At 46.5% G+C, this 14,015-nt stretch overlaps 1 protein-coding gene across 3 annotated transcripts in view; it reads left to right on the forward strand.

Annotated features, from left to right (window-relative positions):
- Positions 1–2,080: 2,080 nt before the first annotated feature.
- The window catches only part of PDPR (pyruvate dehydrogenase phosphatase regulatory subunit), a 38,186-nt gene continuing 26,251 nt past the window's right edge, over positions 2,081–14,015 (forward strand). For 2 of the 3 annotated variants that reach the window (XM_045191736.2, XM_053914740.1), the window contains exon 1: positions 2,081–2,275. Coding sequence is in view for 1 of the 3 variants with exons in the window: in XM_024556085.3 (XP_024411853.1) it covers positions 10,932–11,155; positions 12,240–12,373 (358 nt within the window). In the remaining 2 variants the exon portion in view is untranslated. Of the gene's footprint in view, positions 2,276–10,870; positions 11,156–12,239; positions 12,374–14,015 lie in introns of all 3 variants that reach the window. The other variant, XM_024556085.3, reaches the window with a different exon arrangement.

Below are 14,015 nucleotides of genomic sequence, written 5' to 3' on the forward strand. Positions count from 1 at the left end.
AAAGCAGAAGGTTTGCAAGAGATAAAAATAGCTGCACCTAAATAGCATGAGAAAAATGGCCCATAGAGATGAGTAATTCTTTTTTTTTAAGATTTTATTTATTTTTTTTAGACAGAGGGGAAGCGGGTAGAAAGAGAGGAAGAGAAACCTCAGTATGTGGTTACCTCTCGTACACCCCCAACTGGGGATCTAGCCCGCAACCCAGGCATGTGCCCTGACCGGGAATCCAAACGGCGACCCTTTGGTTTGCAGGTCGGCACTCAATCCACTGAGCCACACCAGCAATGTGTAATTCTTCAAGGGATGCTTTGCTCTGAGAAGTCTAGAATCTCACAAGGAATAACTTTGACATTTTATGGAAACGAAGGGCTGAAAACGTTAACACACTCAGGGCACTTAAAATAGTGCACTGGTGGTTATGAGAGCCTGCGAAGTGTAAGTCATCATTGACAATGAAAGAAGCTTTAGGACTTAGCATTTTAAAGTGGAGGCCAAAATGGTGACAGGTGAGGAAGCAGACAGAAATCTGTACAGCTTGTTCGAAACTTATTTCACGCAGCCCTGGCTGATGTGGCTCAGTGGATTGAGCGCCGGCCTGAGAACCAGAGGGTCACTGGTTTGATTCCCAGTCAGGGCACATGCCTGGGTTGCGGGCCAGGTCCTGAGTGGGGGGCATGTGAGAAGCAACCACACATTGATGTTTAAAAATTAAAAAAAAACTTACTGCATATAAACAGATGAATCAATACATTAAATGTCACTTCATTTCACCCACCATTCTCTACAGACAACTAGGTTTCTCCCAAATTCCTATGCACTGAAATGACATGAAAGTGGCATGGGCCAGCTATCGGACTCACCAAGAAAACTTACGAAGTTTTTCTCCACAAAGAGTCTCATTTGGGCATCAGGTAAGGCTTCCTCAGATTCATTAGCCTATCCCTTCTTTTGGGGGGCAAATAGGTGACCTCAAGCTTTAAGCCTTTAGCTAAAACATTAGAAGTATTTATCTAGGAGAGAAGCCCAGAATGCCTTGAACTTTTCAGGAAGCAGTCAGCAAGAGGCAGAATTTCTGCTCTCAGGAAGCCAGACCTCATGTGGGCTGTCTTGTGTGAGTTAATTGGCTATGTGGGGTGTATAAAGTATGCACATTATGGGCTGGCATGGTGACACAGGGTCCCTGGAATATTACTGACACTCCATAAAGGCAGAAGGTCTTTGTTTCTTGTGCACTGCTGAATCCCATCACCCAACAGAGTGCCTGGCCACAAGAGGCCGTGGATATAACAAGATTGGTTTGTGTGGTGAGATGTGCTTGAATCCAAAGAATGGGAACAGGAGAGTGTGGCCCAACACTCATTAGATTGCTATCCATTCAAAAAAAGTTTTACTGGACAACGTGCCAAACTGTTTTAAGTGCTGCGAATACAGCCATGTAGTAGATCAAGCTTCCTTCGTGAGACGGCAGGGCTTCTAACTAGTTGGAAAATCAGCCAACAAACACATATATTTTACATGGTGATGAGTGGTGTGATAATAAGGGAGGGGTGGATGGAGGGTACTTCTAAAATGATGGCCTGAAGGCATTCCTCTTTCCCTGGCTAGAAAGGTGCAGAGTAAGAGTAAGATCCTGCCTCCAAGGTGGAGCAGGGCAACAGACTGGATTTCCAATCTGCTCTGCTAGAGTCTCGCCCAGGAAGTCTTGAACTACTTCAAGAAACATACGCCTGTCGGTCCAAATAGCCTTTTAACGCCATGGACTAGAGTGGCTTTGGGCTGAGAGCCCTCGTGGGGCCAGACCGGGAAACGCGCCTTCACGGTAAAGAGAACCTCCGCACACCCTACACTTCAGCGGGGCTGCTGCCCACCTCGGACAGCCTCGTTGCCTTTGCAGAAATTTCCAGGTTAATGAGGCTCAAGTTCTAAAGAGGCCTCGAGAGGTAATGCCTCCAAAGGTCTCTCACCTTGGCAGAGACAAAGGAGAGACCTAGCGAGACCCCAACAAGCCCCAGATGCAGGGGCGGGGCTGCAACGCTGACACCACAGCGCGCCTGCGCGACTGAGATCACGCGCCGACGTACCCTTGCTCCCGGGGACCGTAAAGCGCGGAAGGTCGCGGTCCCACTCCCGCGGAACTCATTATTCCCTCCAATCCGTCCCTTCCCAGTCCCTGTCCCCTCCCCCTTTCCGCACCCCGGGCCCCTAGTGACTGTTGTTGCTGCTGCGGGTCTTTCGCCGGCTGTGGCGGAGCGCGGAGCCCGTGGGCGCCCATGAGGTGAGGAGACCGCTGCGGGGCCGCTCTGACGCCCCTGTCCGCGCGGGCCGTAGCGCCCCGGGGCCCCCAGCGTCCGGTCTTTCCGCTTCCGTCTGGCTCGGGGGTGGTCCCGGCCGTCCCTCGTTTCCAGTGGGCTCTGCCCGGTTGTCCCGAGAAGGCGCGTCCTGGCCCCAGGACTCCGCCGGCCAGGGCCGAGAGTGGGTCCGCCTCATCTCCCTCGGTCTCTCGGAGGCCGTGCCCCGCCGGGCGGAGGTCGTCCGGAACTCGGGCACCCGCGCCCGGCCGCCGCGCACCGGCTCTTCAGGCGTCCGGGGTGACCTGGCTTCTGGCTCCCCGCCTCGGGCTCGCTCACCCCCGCAGCGCGTTGAGGCTCGTCTAGCCCCGTCTTCCTCCTCTGCAGGCGGACTGGGTTTCCCGCGTTGAAACGTGCGGTGCACCTGTGCTTTACCAAGTGGTGGGACTGATGCAGCGCCCGGCAGCGAATTGCCTGGAAAAACCTAGGCTAGGGCAGTCAGTGTCGTAGAGGTCGTCCCCCTGGGTCCCATGTGAATGACACTCAGGTTTGATTCAGGAATCTCGAAGTGCATTTTGCCTGAGCGTGTAAGCGTGACACACGGGGTGTGGGGCTGGGAGGTGGGGTGAGGCGGGCCCAGAGGCACACTTTTCCGGTGCTAGGGATTTATAACAATTTCTGAAACTGGCCTGGTCACCTGGTCCACTTGTTGAAAAATACAGCACCACGAACCGGCAGGATCCGAATCTACAGAGGGAGCTCCCTGGGAGTGTTGGTTTTTCAAGAGGTGTCCCAGGCGGCTCTTCTGCTGAGGCAGGTGTGGGAAGTGTTCTCTGAATCCGTGTGTAGTCGCCCGGTCGTCCCTGGGGCCGGCGGCGCAGGCGCACACGGCGCTGTGTTATTACAGGAAGAGCTCGGAGGGAGTTCGAGCTGTCCTCTTGCTCTCGTTGGTGTGAGCAGATTGAGCGTAACCAGCCCCAGTATTGAGGTTGTTTAGCCGAAATTCTTAGCAGAGAGTATTACACAGCCATTTTACTCATTTAAAATACAATTTATTTTGAATTAGGTTATGTGTTTTCTTTGTCTTTGACATCTTCAGTTTCTTCTCTACTGGCTTCACCGCCTTTGCTATCAAACTTTGCTTTGCTTTTGCTATTGCGTTGGCCAAAAAGTTCGTTTAGTGTTTTTTCCCTACAATGGCTCAAGTAATGTTGTCTTCGGCTTCATTCGCAACAGTTTTGTTAGATTGTATTGTGACAGCTGTCATATCAGCACACAAAAAACTTTTCTAAGTTGGTGAATTTTTGTGCAGCCATTTCAATATTGAAGATGGGAGAAAATATGCAACATTTGGCATATCATGCTTTATTATTATTTTTATTTTTTTAAAGATTTTATTATTTTTAGAGAGGGGAAAGGAAGGAAAACGGGAGGGAGAGGAACATCAATGTGTGGTTACCTCTCACATGCCCCCTACTGGGAACCTGGTCCACAGCCCAGGCATGTTCCCCCACTGGGAATCGAACCAGCGACTCTTTGGTTTGCAAGCTGGCACTCAATCCATTGATCCACACCAGCCAGGGCAGCCTTTCTTTAATATTTCAAGAAAGGTAAAAATGCAACTGAAATGCAAAAATAAATTAATTAATTAATTTATGCAGTGTCTGGAGAGGTGCTGTGACTTGTCTAATGTGTCAAAAGTGGTTTGCAAAGTTTCTTGGCACTGTTGACATTTTGGCCAAATAATTCTTTGCTGTGGGTCTGTCTTGTGCGTTGGAAGATGTTTAGCAGCACCCCTGGCCTCTACCCACTAGAAGCCAGTAGCAAGACACAGCTGACATACTCAAAATACCCAGATAAATAAAGTTATTGGTGAAAATGATAATGTGTCTTTTATTTTACAGAAAAAAATCATATGGACTTTTTGGCTAACCCAGTTCCAAGGCTGCTAGAATAGATTCTGGTTTCTTCCTTTCCTTGATTTTTTGCCTGTTGTTTCAATCAATCACATTCTGTCTCTCTCTTTCTCTGCCCCCCTCCCCTCCCTTAAACTTCACTGACTCTGTTGAAGGTCATCATGAACACAAGTCACAAAGCCCTTTATTGGTTTTTAACACCTTGATCATTTAGCATTGTTTATTTCATCTTGAAACTTGTCTGTTATTATGTCTCTTCTGCCACTTTCGCAGTTCTCTTTTCTCTGCTAGGGCATGTGCCTTGTGGTTCTGTCCTCCCGGCTACCCTTTCTTTATTCATCTGGTTTTACTTTATTTCTTTTTAAAATTAAAGATGTTTTTCAATTACAGTTGACATACAATATTAGTTTAAGGTGTACAACATAGTGATTAGTCATTTATATAACTTAGGGAGCGATCACCCCGTAAGTCCAGTACCCGTGTGATACCATGGTTATTACAGTTTTATTGACCGTATTCCTTATTTGGTACTGTACATCCCCATGACTGTCTTATACTGGAAATTTGTACTTCTTAATCCCTTCCCCTTGTTACCGATCCCCCAAACGCCCCTCTCATCTGATAACTGTCAGTTTGTTCTCTGTATATATGAACTTGTTTGTATTTGTTTGTTTATTTTGTTTCTTAGATTCCACATATAAGTGAAATCACTGGTATTTGTCTGTCTCTGTCTGACTTATTTCACGTAGCATAATGCGCTCTAGGTCCATACATGTTGTCACAAATGGCAAGGTTTCATTCATTTTTTATGGCTGGGTAACATTCCATTGTGTGTGTGTATGTGTGTATGTGTGTACCGCAGCTTTTTATCCACCCATCTGTCAGTGGGCACTTGGGTGCCTTCCATATGCCGGCTGCTGTAAATAATGCTGCAGTGAACATAGGGGCTCATGTTAGCTTTCGAATTAGTGTTTTGATTTCTTTGTATAAATACCCTGAAGTGGAGCTGCTGGGTCAGTATGGTAGCTCTGTTTTTAATTTTTTGAGGAACCACCATACTGTTTTCCACAGTGGCTGCACCACTTTACATTCCCACCAACAGTGCACAAGGATTCCCTTTTCTCCACATCTTTGCCAACACTTGCTGTTTATTGATTTATTGATGATAGCTATTCTGACAGGTGTGAGGTGATATCTCATTGTGGTTTTAATTTGCATTTTGCTGATGATTAGTGATGTGGAGCATCTTTTCATATGTCTATTGGCCATCAGTATGTCCTCTTTGGAGAAATGTCTGTTGAGGTCCTCTGCCCATTTTTTAATCAGATTTTTTTTTTTTCTTTTTGGTGTTAAGTTGTATAAGTTCCTTAAATATTTTGGATATTAACCCCTTATCGGATACATCATTGGTGAGTGTCTTTTCCCAGTCAGTAGGGTGTCTTTTTGTTTTGTCGATGGTTTCCTTCACTCTGCAAAAACATTTTAGTTTAGTAGTCCCATTAGTTTATTGCCTGTTTTTCTTCTCGGACTTTTATGGTTTGGGGCCTTACATTGAAGTGTTTAATAGTTTTGAATTGAATTTTATAGATGCTGTAAGAAAGTGATCCAGTTTCATTATTTTTCATGAGTCTGTCCAGTTTTCTAAACATGATTTATTGAAGGGACTGTTTATTCCATTGTATGTTTTTGACTCCTTCGTCACAGATTAATTGACCATACAGGCGTGGGTTTATTTCTGGGTTTGCTATTCTCTTCCATTGATCTGTGTGTATGCCTGTTTTATGCTGTTACTAGGCTCTTTTGATGACTATACCTTATAGCATAGTTTCATATCAGGTAGTGCGATACCTCCAACTTTGTTCTTCTTTTGCAAGATTGCTTTGGCTATTCACTGTCTTTTGTAGTTCCATATAAATTTTAGGATTCTGTAGTTGTCTGCAGAATGCTCTTGTCATTTGGATAGGAACTGCATTGAATCTGTAGATTGCTTTGGGTAGTACGGACATTTTAACAATATTAACTCTTCCTATCCACAAGTGTGGTATATCCTTCTATTTATTTGTATCTTCTTCAGTTTCTTTCTTCATTGTCTTATAGTTTTCTAAGTACAAGTCTTTTACCTCCTTGCTTTAAATATTCCTATATATTTTAGTCTTCTTGATGCAATTGTAAATGGGATTGTTTTCTTAATGTCCTTTTCTAATAGTTCATTACTGGTGTATAAAATGCAAATGATTTCTGAATATTAATTTTGTATCTTGCTGCTTTACTGAATTTATTAGTTCTAATGTTTTTTGGTGGATTCTTTATGTTTCTCTATATAATATCATTGCTATCTGCAAATAATGACAGTTTTACTTCTTTCCAATTCAAATGCCTTCTGTTTCTTTTTCTTGTCTGGTTGCTGTGGCTAGAACTTCCAATACCATGTTGAATAAAAATGGTCAAAGTGGCCCTGACTGGTATGCTTGGTTGGGCATTGTTCTGCAAAGCGAAAGGTCACTGGTTCAATTCCTGGTCAGGGCACAGGCCTGGGTTGTGGGCCAGTCCCCAGTCAGGGTATGTACAAAAGGCAACTGATTGATGTTTCTCTCTCACATTGATGTTTCTCTCCCTGCCTTCCCCTCTCTCTAAAACGAAACAAATAAATTAAATCTTTTAAAAAATGGTCAAAGTGGACAACTTTGTTTTATTCCTAATAAAGAAAAAACTTTCAGCTTTTCACCCTTGAATATGATGTTGGTTTGTCATATTTGGCCCTTATTATGTTGAAGTATGTTCCCTCTATTCCCACTTGGCCAAGAGGGTTTTTAAAAACATCATAAATAGATGTTGGATTGTGTCAAATGTTTTTTCTGCATCTATTGATGTGATTGTGTAATTTTTATCCCTTGTTTTGTTTCCGTGGTGTGTCAGATTAATTGATTTGCAGATATTGAACCTACCTTGCATTCTGGGAATAAATCCCGCTTGATCTTGGTGTGTGGTCTTTTTAATATATTGCTGAATTCAGTTTGCTGATATTTGTTGAGGAGATTTGTCTCAAGGTAGCTTTTGATTTCTTCTTTGATCTTGTTGCTGACCCAGTCACTATTTAGTAGCACGTTAGTTACCTTAGCCTCCGTGTATGTGTGTGTGTGTGTTTTTCCAGTTTTCTTCTTGTCATCGGTTTCCAGTTTCAGTTTCATACACTGGGGTGGGAGAAGATGCTTGATGTGATTTCAGTCATTTTAAATTTAGTGAGACTTGTTTTGGGGGCTAACATGTGGTCTGTCTTGGAAAATGTTTCATGTGCACTTGAAAAGAATACTGATTCTGTTGCTTTTGGGTGCAATGTCCTAAAAATACCAATTATGTCCATCTGGTCTAAAATATCATTTAAGGCCACTGTTTTCTTCTTAATTTTCTGCCTGGATGACGTATCCATCGATGTCAATGGGATGTTGAAATCCCAATCATAACCGTATTACTGTTGTTGCTCTTTCTGTTTAGGTGTCTGTCAGTATTTGCTTTATATATTTAGGTGTCTTACATTGAGTGGGTAGGTGTTTATGAGTTATAACCTCTTATTGGAGTGATCCCTTTACCATTATGAAGTGCCCTTTGTCTGTTGTTACATCCCTTGCTTGAAAGTCTATGTTGTCCAAAATCAGTATTGTCAACTCAGCTTTTTTTTCATTTTCCATTTGCATGGAATATCTTTATCCTTCCCTTTCAGTCTGTGTGTTTCGATCTGAAGTGGGTCTCTTCTAGGCAGCACATGTATAAGTCTTGCTTTTTTAAGATTATTTTTTGTCTTCAACCTTTGGCATTTTAATTATGATGTGTCTTGGTATGGACCTCTTTGGGTTCATCTTTCTGGAACTCTTTGCACTTCCTAGACTTGTATGTCTTTTTCCTTCACTAAGTTAGGGAAAGTTTTGTGTCATTTTTCAAATAGGCTTTCAGTTCCTTGCTCTCTTCTCCTTCCAGTACTCCCATGATGTGAAGGTTGGTGTGTTCGAGGTTGTCCCTGATTACAGGTGACAGGGAGATTGGCTATGTGGGGAAGCTTCTATCCTGAGTCTGCTTCAGACACCAAGGATGGGAGCCGTGGTGGCAATCACAGGTTGGCCAAAATAATTAGTCCCCAGTTGCATGAGGTTTCTCTTGGGACACTGTCTGTGCCTGCATTGGTCTCAGTTCTGAGAGTCCTCTCTGATGGACGGGCGTCGGCACCTTGGCCTCCGACAGTTCGGGCAGTTGTGGAGCCGATGGGGCTGAGGCTGGTATGGAAGATGGTGGTGGTGACTTACTAGCCATGTGCTGCCCTGCTGTCCACGTGTCTGTCCCCACTGTTGTCTTACATTCTCATCTTACACTGCAGTGACCGCGTAGTTCGCCAGCAGCTCTTACTTCAGTCGCATTTTGCTGTTGGATTAGTTTTGCTCAAAGTCTGCCCTTGTCCTGCTCAGCCTGTAGTAATTCATTGCAGTACAGTGGCCCAAGTCCTCACAGCCTGCCATGGTCTGGCTCCACCTTCCCGCAGTTCCTGCTGCCAGCACTCAGAGACCAAGGCCTCCCTGTCCAGCCCCGTACCGCCATCCACAGACACACATGGTCGGGCTTGCCTGTAACTTTATTGTGTGCGTTTCCCACCTCTCTTTATTTTACCCCTTCAAGGCTCGGCCTAAGTCCTGTTTCCTGTGTGCTACCTCCCGATGGCCATGGCCGTGCTCCTCCTTTTCTACCTTATGTTTATTGTCCTGTAGAAATGTGTGCTTGGTTACACCTTGTGACTCGTATGTGTCAGTGATCAGCCTGACAATCATCTCTGCTCTTCTAGAAGAAACGTCTTGTGTCCTAAGTCTCCCCCACATGACCTATGGAAACATGAGGCCATCCTTCCCTTAGGTCTGAAACCCTGTGTCTGTCTCCTTCCCCGGGACTCCCGTCTTTGTTACTGCCTCTCCTTGCTTGCCCATCTCTTTCCCTTTACTGGGTCATCCCATGGCAGTGAAATATTCTGATCAGCTCCCGTCTTTAAAAACAACCAGCTAACTTTGCTCTGCCCCACACTCTTCCCTCTCTTCCGTCCTACTTCTCTGTTCCCCATCAAAGCAGACTGTGATGGAGCTGTCCGCACCCCTGTATCTCACTTACCTTCAGTTTGCTCTCACCCGTATTTCATCCCTCCCTCTCCCCTGAAACTGCTCTTGAGGGCACCAGACCTCTGTGCTATCAAACCCTGGTGGACAGGTGGGTGCCCAGCTCCGCCCCTCAGCACCCTCTGCAGTTAGCCGCCTCTTGGAACCCTTTCCTCTCTTGGCTTCTGTGATACCTCTGCGTGGTTTTCTTTCTGTAGTACTGACTGCTCCTCCTCCTCCTCTTCAGCCACTTGTCTTTATCTGTACACTCTGCTTCAGCTGCAGCATGCAGTCTGGTCTCCAGTCTTTTCTTTCCCTTCCCAATCCGTAATGCCAGGAGAGCCTCAAAGTTCTTGTTCCTCGAAATGTCAGGGGTTTAAATGTTGGGCATGTGCTGATGACTCCCACAGCTCCTTCCCAATCGCAGGCTTGCGTATCCAGCTGCTGCCTAGTGTTTCCACGTGGATGCTGAGTGGGTGTATTGTACTTAACATCTAACAGTTGGACATTCAAAGAACTTACAGCATGACCCATGGACATGAACAATGGTGGGGGGGTTGCCTGAGGGAGTGGGGGGTGCTGGGTGGAGGGAGACAAGGGGGCGGGAATCAGGACAACTGTAATAGCATGATCAATAAAATATAATTTAAAAAAATAAAAGTTGAACATTCGAATGCGTACCCACACACTCACACATACCGCCCTTCAGCCTCCCAGCCTCATTCCCTATTCCTTCCTTCTCCTTCACATTACAGCAAGTGGCCCCAGTTGCTTAATTAAGCCAGAAACACAACCATCATCCTTATTTCTGCCTTCTACTTCCAAGACCATCCAGTCATGCCTCTGACTGCACTGCCACGCCATCCTTGTCTAAGCTACCATGGTATCCCCCCCGGACTACTGCTGTGGCCTCCTAACCCAGCTCTGCCTTCCCTCTCGTTCCACAACCCCGTCTGCACTGTGGAGCGGACTGGACTTGGAAAACAGATCGTGTCGTTCCTCCTCAGTATTGTCCTTGGCACTTAGAATAACATCCCCACTTTCAAGGACAGTGTGTAATGGCTTTCTGCCTGTGCCTCCAGCTTTATCGTAGATCGTTTCCCCCTCACTCCTCATGCCGGGGACACTCTGGCCTTGCTGCTGCGCTCGAGTTCACCAAGGCCTGTCTCACTGCAGGGCCTTGGGCACGCTCATTCCTCTGTCGGGAGCACTCAGCCGGTTCCATTTCCGCCATCAAATGTCGTCTTTCCTGATTGGGGTATTAATCATGCCCCTAGTTACTCCTCGTGACTCGTTTATATGTGTACTGCTGACCCCGTTGCCCCCACATACACAGCTCTCCTCTCTCTCAACGTTACTGAAGGCAGGGGCCTCTTTATTGTTGCTTGCTGTTGTATCTAACCTAGCACAGTGTCTGAGCCTCAGTTAATCCTCATGTGTTTGCTGAATGAATGATGATTGTTTTTTGTTGCTACGTTTTCTCATGAATCCTATGCACTCAGTGCAGTGGAATGAAATACATTTATTTTTTTCTGTCTAGTTCAAATGCTTGGAATCTCCTGAGCTGAGTGAGAGCACATCTCCTGTCGCTGACTGACGTGATGTTTTACCGGTTGCTCTCAGTGGTCCGAAGACACAGAGCCAGCCGAGGATGGCAGAACTGGTCCTTAGGCAGAAGCAGTGCGTCAGCGGCCACGGCGCAGTCTGTCGCCCTGCCTGCCCAGGCGCAGGTGGTCATCTGTGGTGGGGGAATCATGGGCACATCCGTGGCTTATCACCTGTCCAAGATGGGTTGGAAGGACATTGTGCTTTTGGAGCAGGGCAGGTAAGGATTCATCTAGACGTGGATTCCCTCCTCCCCTCCCCTTTCAGTGACATTGTCCCACCAGTAGCCAATCAGTGTTGCTAAGTAGCGTGAGGAGAATCACAGGGGGAAACACTAGACTTTCTTTTGTTTTGGCGATGTCTAAAACTCATGTTTTCTTGTTCAGAGAGCTGGCAGATTCTGGCAAACCAAGTCTCTGAAACACATATTTATCTCAGGTTCACAAGACACCTTGTTCCCCTTTCTGTAGTCAGGCAGCAGCGTAAGTCTTGTGGGCCCGGCCCCTGCTCTAGGAGTCGGATTGCCTACATTCTGCTCCATTGCTGTTATTTTCATTTAAGTAATTTATGTTGAAACAGTTTGAGATTTACAGAATAATTGAGAAGATAGGAGGGAGTTTCCATAAGACTCACCCCCTAGTTTCACTTGTTATTAATGTCTTATATCAGCATTACTGTCTCACATTAACTACAGTTCATAGTTTATTTGAATTTTTCATTTTTCCCTAGTGTTCTTTATTTAAGGCTTTTGTGTTCTATTGCCTATAGCAAACTGGACACATTTTTTAAATTTAAAACTTATTTCTTAAAAGGCAATACATTCACATGAGTCAGCATAGAAAATTGTCGAAGAGTGTATAGGGAAAGTCTCGCTCCTGCCCTTGACCTGTAGCTTGAAGTTCTCCTCGCTGGAGGCCAGGCAAGGTCCTGGGTGTCAGTTCCGATACTCTCCATTTATAAGCACATGCATGTTCTTCAGTATGTGTTGGAGTACGTAGGTGTTCATTTATTTTTTCCCTGTGTTATACAAGTGGTAGCATTCCTTAAACACTGCTCCTCACTTTGCCTTTCTCAGTAGGATCGTTCCACGTTGTTGCATAAAAGCTTTTTCATTCCTTTTTTATGGCTGTATAATATCCCACTGTGTGGGTGAATTCTAATTTTGAAGTCCGTGTCATGCCGACGGACATGTAGGTTGTTCCCATCCTTCAACAGGATGAAACAACGCTGCAGTGTGGGAGGTGAGCTTGCTGCACTCACAGACATGTGAGTCCAACTAATAGCTTTTTGGGTCCATGCTGCAGGCTGGCTGCCGGCTCCACGAGGTTCTGTGCTGGCATCGTGAGCACCGCCAGGCACTTGAGCATCGAGCAGAAGATGGCAGACTATTCAAACAAACTGTACCATCAGTTAGAGCAAGAAACAGGGATCCAAACAGGTGAGCAGGTAGTCAGCCACTTACCGGCCTCCCTGCGCCCTGGGCTCTCGCTCGGTGCTGTGTCCGGTCCCACGGGAGCTGGCTGGGGATTGGTGACTCAGACCTGACTTCTAGCCCCAGCTCTGCCGCTGGTCAGAGCCTTACGTCGGGCAAGTCTCTTCACTTGTGTGCTGTCTTCGGTTCCCTGTTTTCAAAATGAGGGCATTCAATCAGTGTTCCAGATCCCTTTCAGGCGCTGTCATTCTCACTGTGACATGAAAGCTCTCTGAGCCATTTGCAGGGTATTTCACTCATGGAAGTGTGGTAAGTGGCAGCACCGGCTCTGACAGCAGCAGCAGGAGGAGGAACGTAATAGTTCGACCCATTGAACTTCAGCAAATTGCTAGTAAGGATGTTCCTGACTGAAAGCCTTCACAAATTTCTCCTTCCCTGTGGGATAGTGGTGGATAGGCCCGGGGGGTTGTAAGCTAATCAGCACTGGAATGACTAGGAACTGTCCCAAGAAGAGGAATATTGACCCTCGCTGTGGCCCCATATGGTCGAAGGGGGAAAGGTGGCCAGAGACTGATCGAAGGCGGTCAGTTTGTTGTGCGGTGACGGATCAGCCAGAAGCCCGGAGCTCAGCTTGCTCCCACACTGATGAAGCCATGTGGGGAGCACGCTAATACGCCCGGTGACGAGGTTCTGGGCACTTGTGTATGTCAGGGTTTCTCTTCTGCAGACCTTGTGTAATTCATGTCACGGTAATTCAAGACTAATCCTGACAAAGGAGCGTAGCTTTGCTTTTTTTTGCCGATTGAAGTGGCTCTGCCGTGTGATCAGAGTGTGAGCTTGGTGTGTGGTGTGCCTTGCCAGCCCATTTAGAAATTATGTGACATTTGACAGTATTTTCATTAGGGAGACAGAGATCTGAATTATTTGAAATTTGGAGTTTATAACATTTCCACTTGATATAGTTCATACTTTTATGAAGTGTACCCTTATTTGTAAACTGTAGAGTAAGCCCGTCTGCCTAGTAACTAGGGTTTCCTAGCCATGGAGTTGGAGAGAAGAGATGCCAGGAGAGGAACAGGAGGCCTGGAAGGGAGAGGTGGTATATTCTCGGGCACGTCGCAGGGCCAGGACCGGTGAGGAGAGCACGCACCCGAGGGTGACCCTGCACGTCATAGCACGTCATAGAGAGTGAGTGCCTCCTTACCCGGTGTGCCCTGGGCGCCTTGGCTCCCCGTGGTGTCGATGGACCAGACCAGGCTTCCTGTGGAGAGGCAGGGCTTGCACGTGAACACAGTAAAAGTATTTCCTGCTGCCTCGCTGTCTCTGGTGTTTTATCAGGGAAGATGCCTGCTACAGGCAGGACAGGCAGGAAATAGGCCCTTTGGTTGGATTTAATGATGGCAACAAGGTCCTTGAATCGGGTATTACCCCGGGTTTGAGTCAGAAGAGGGTCCACATAAAGGGCCCAGAGATGGAGCAGCTGACTCCCGATCCGCTGGGTCAGATACTGGTGCGTTGCTGAGCCTTGCATCACTCAGCTGTTGGATTCCGGAGGGACGAGGGTCAGAGGCTCCTTTTCTGTAGGTAAGTTAGCTTAGCATTCTTTCTGGATCACCGTCTGGAGCCCTTATTGGCCCTGACTTCGTGA

Source organism: Desmodus rotundus, chromosome 12, assembly GCF_022682495.2.
Source record: "Desmodus rotundus isolate HL8 chromosome 12, HLdesRot8A.1, whole genome shotgun sequence".
Lineage (NCBI taxonomy): Eukaryota > Metazoa > Chordata > Mammalia > Chiroptera > Phyllostomidae > Desmodus > Desmodus rotundus.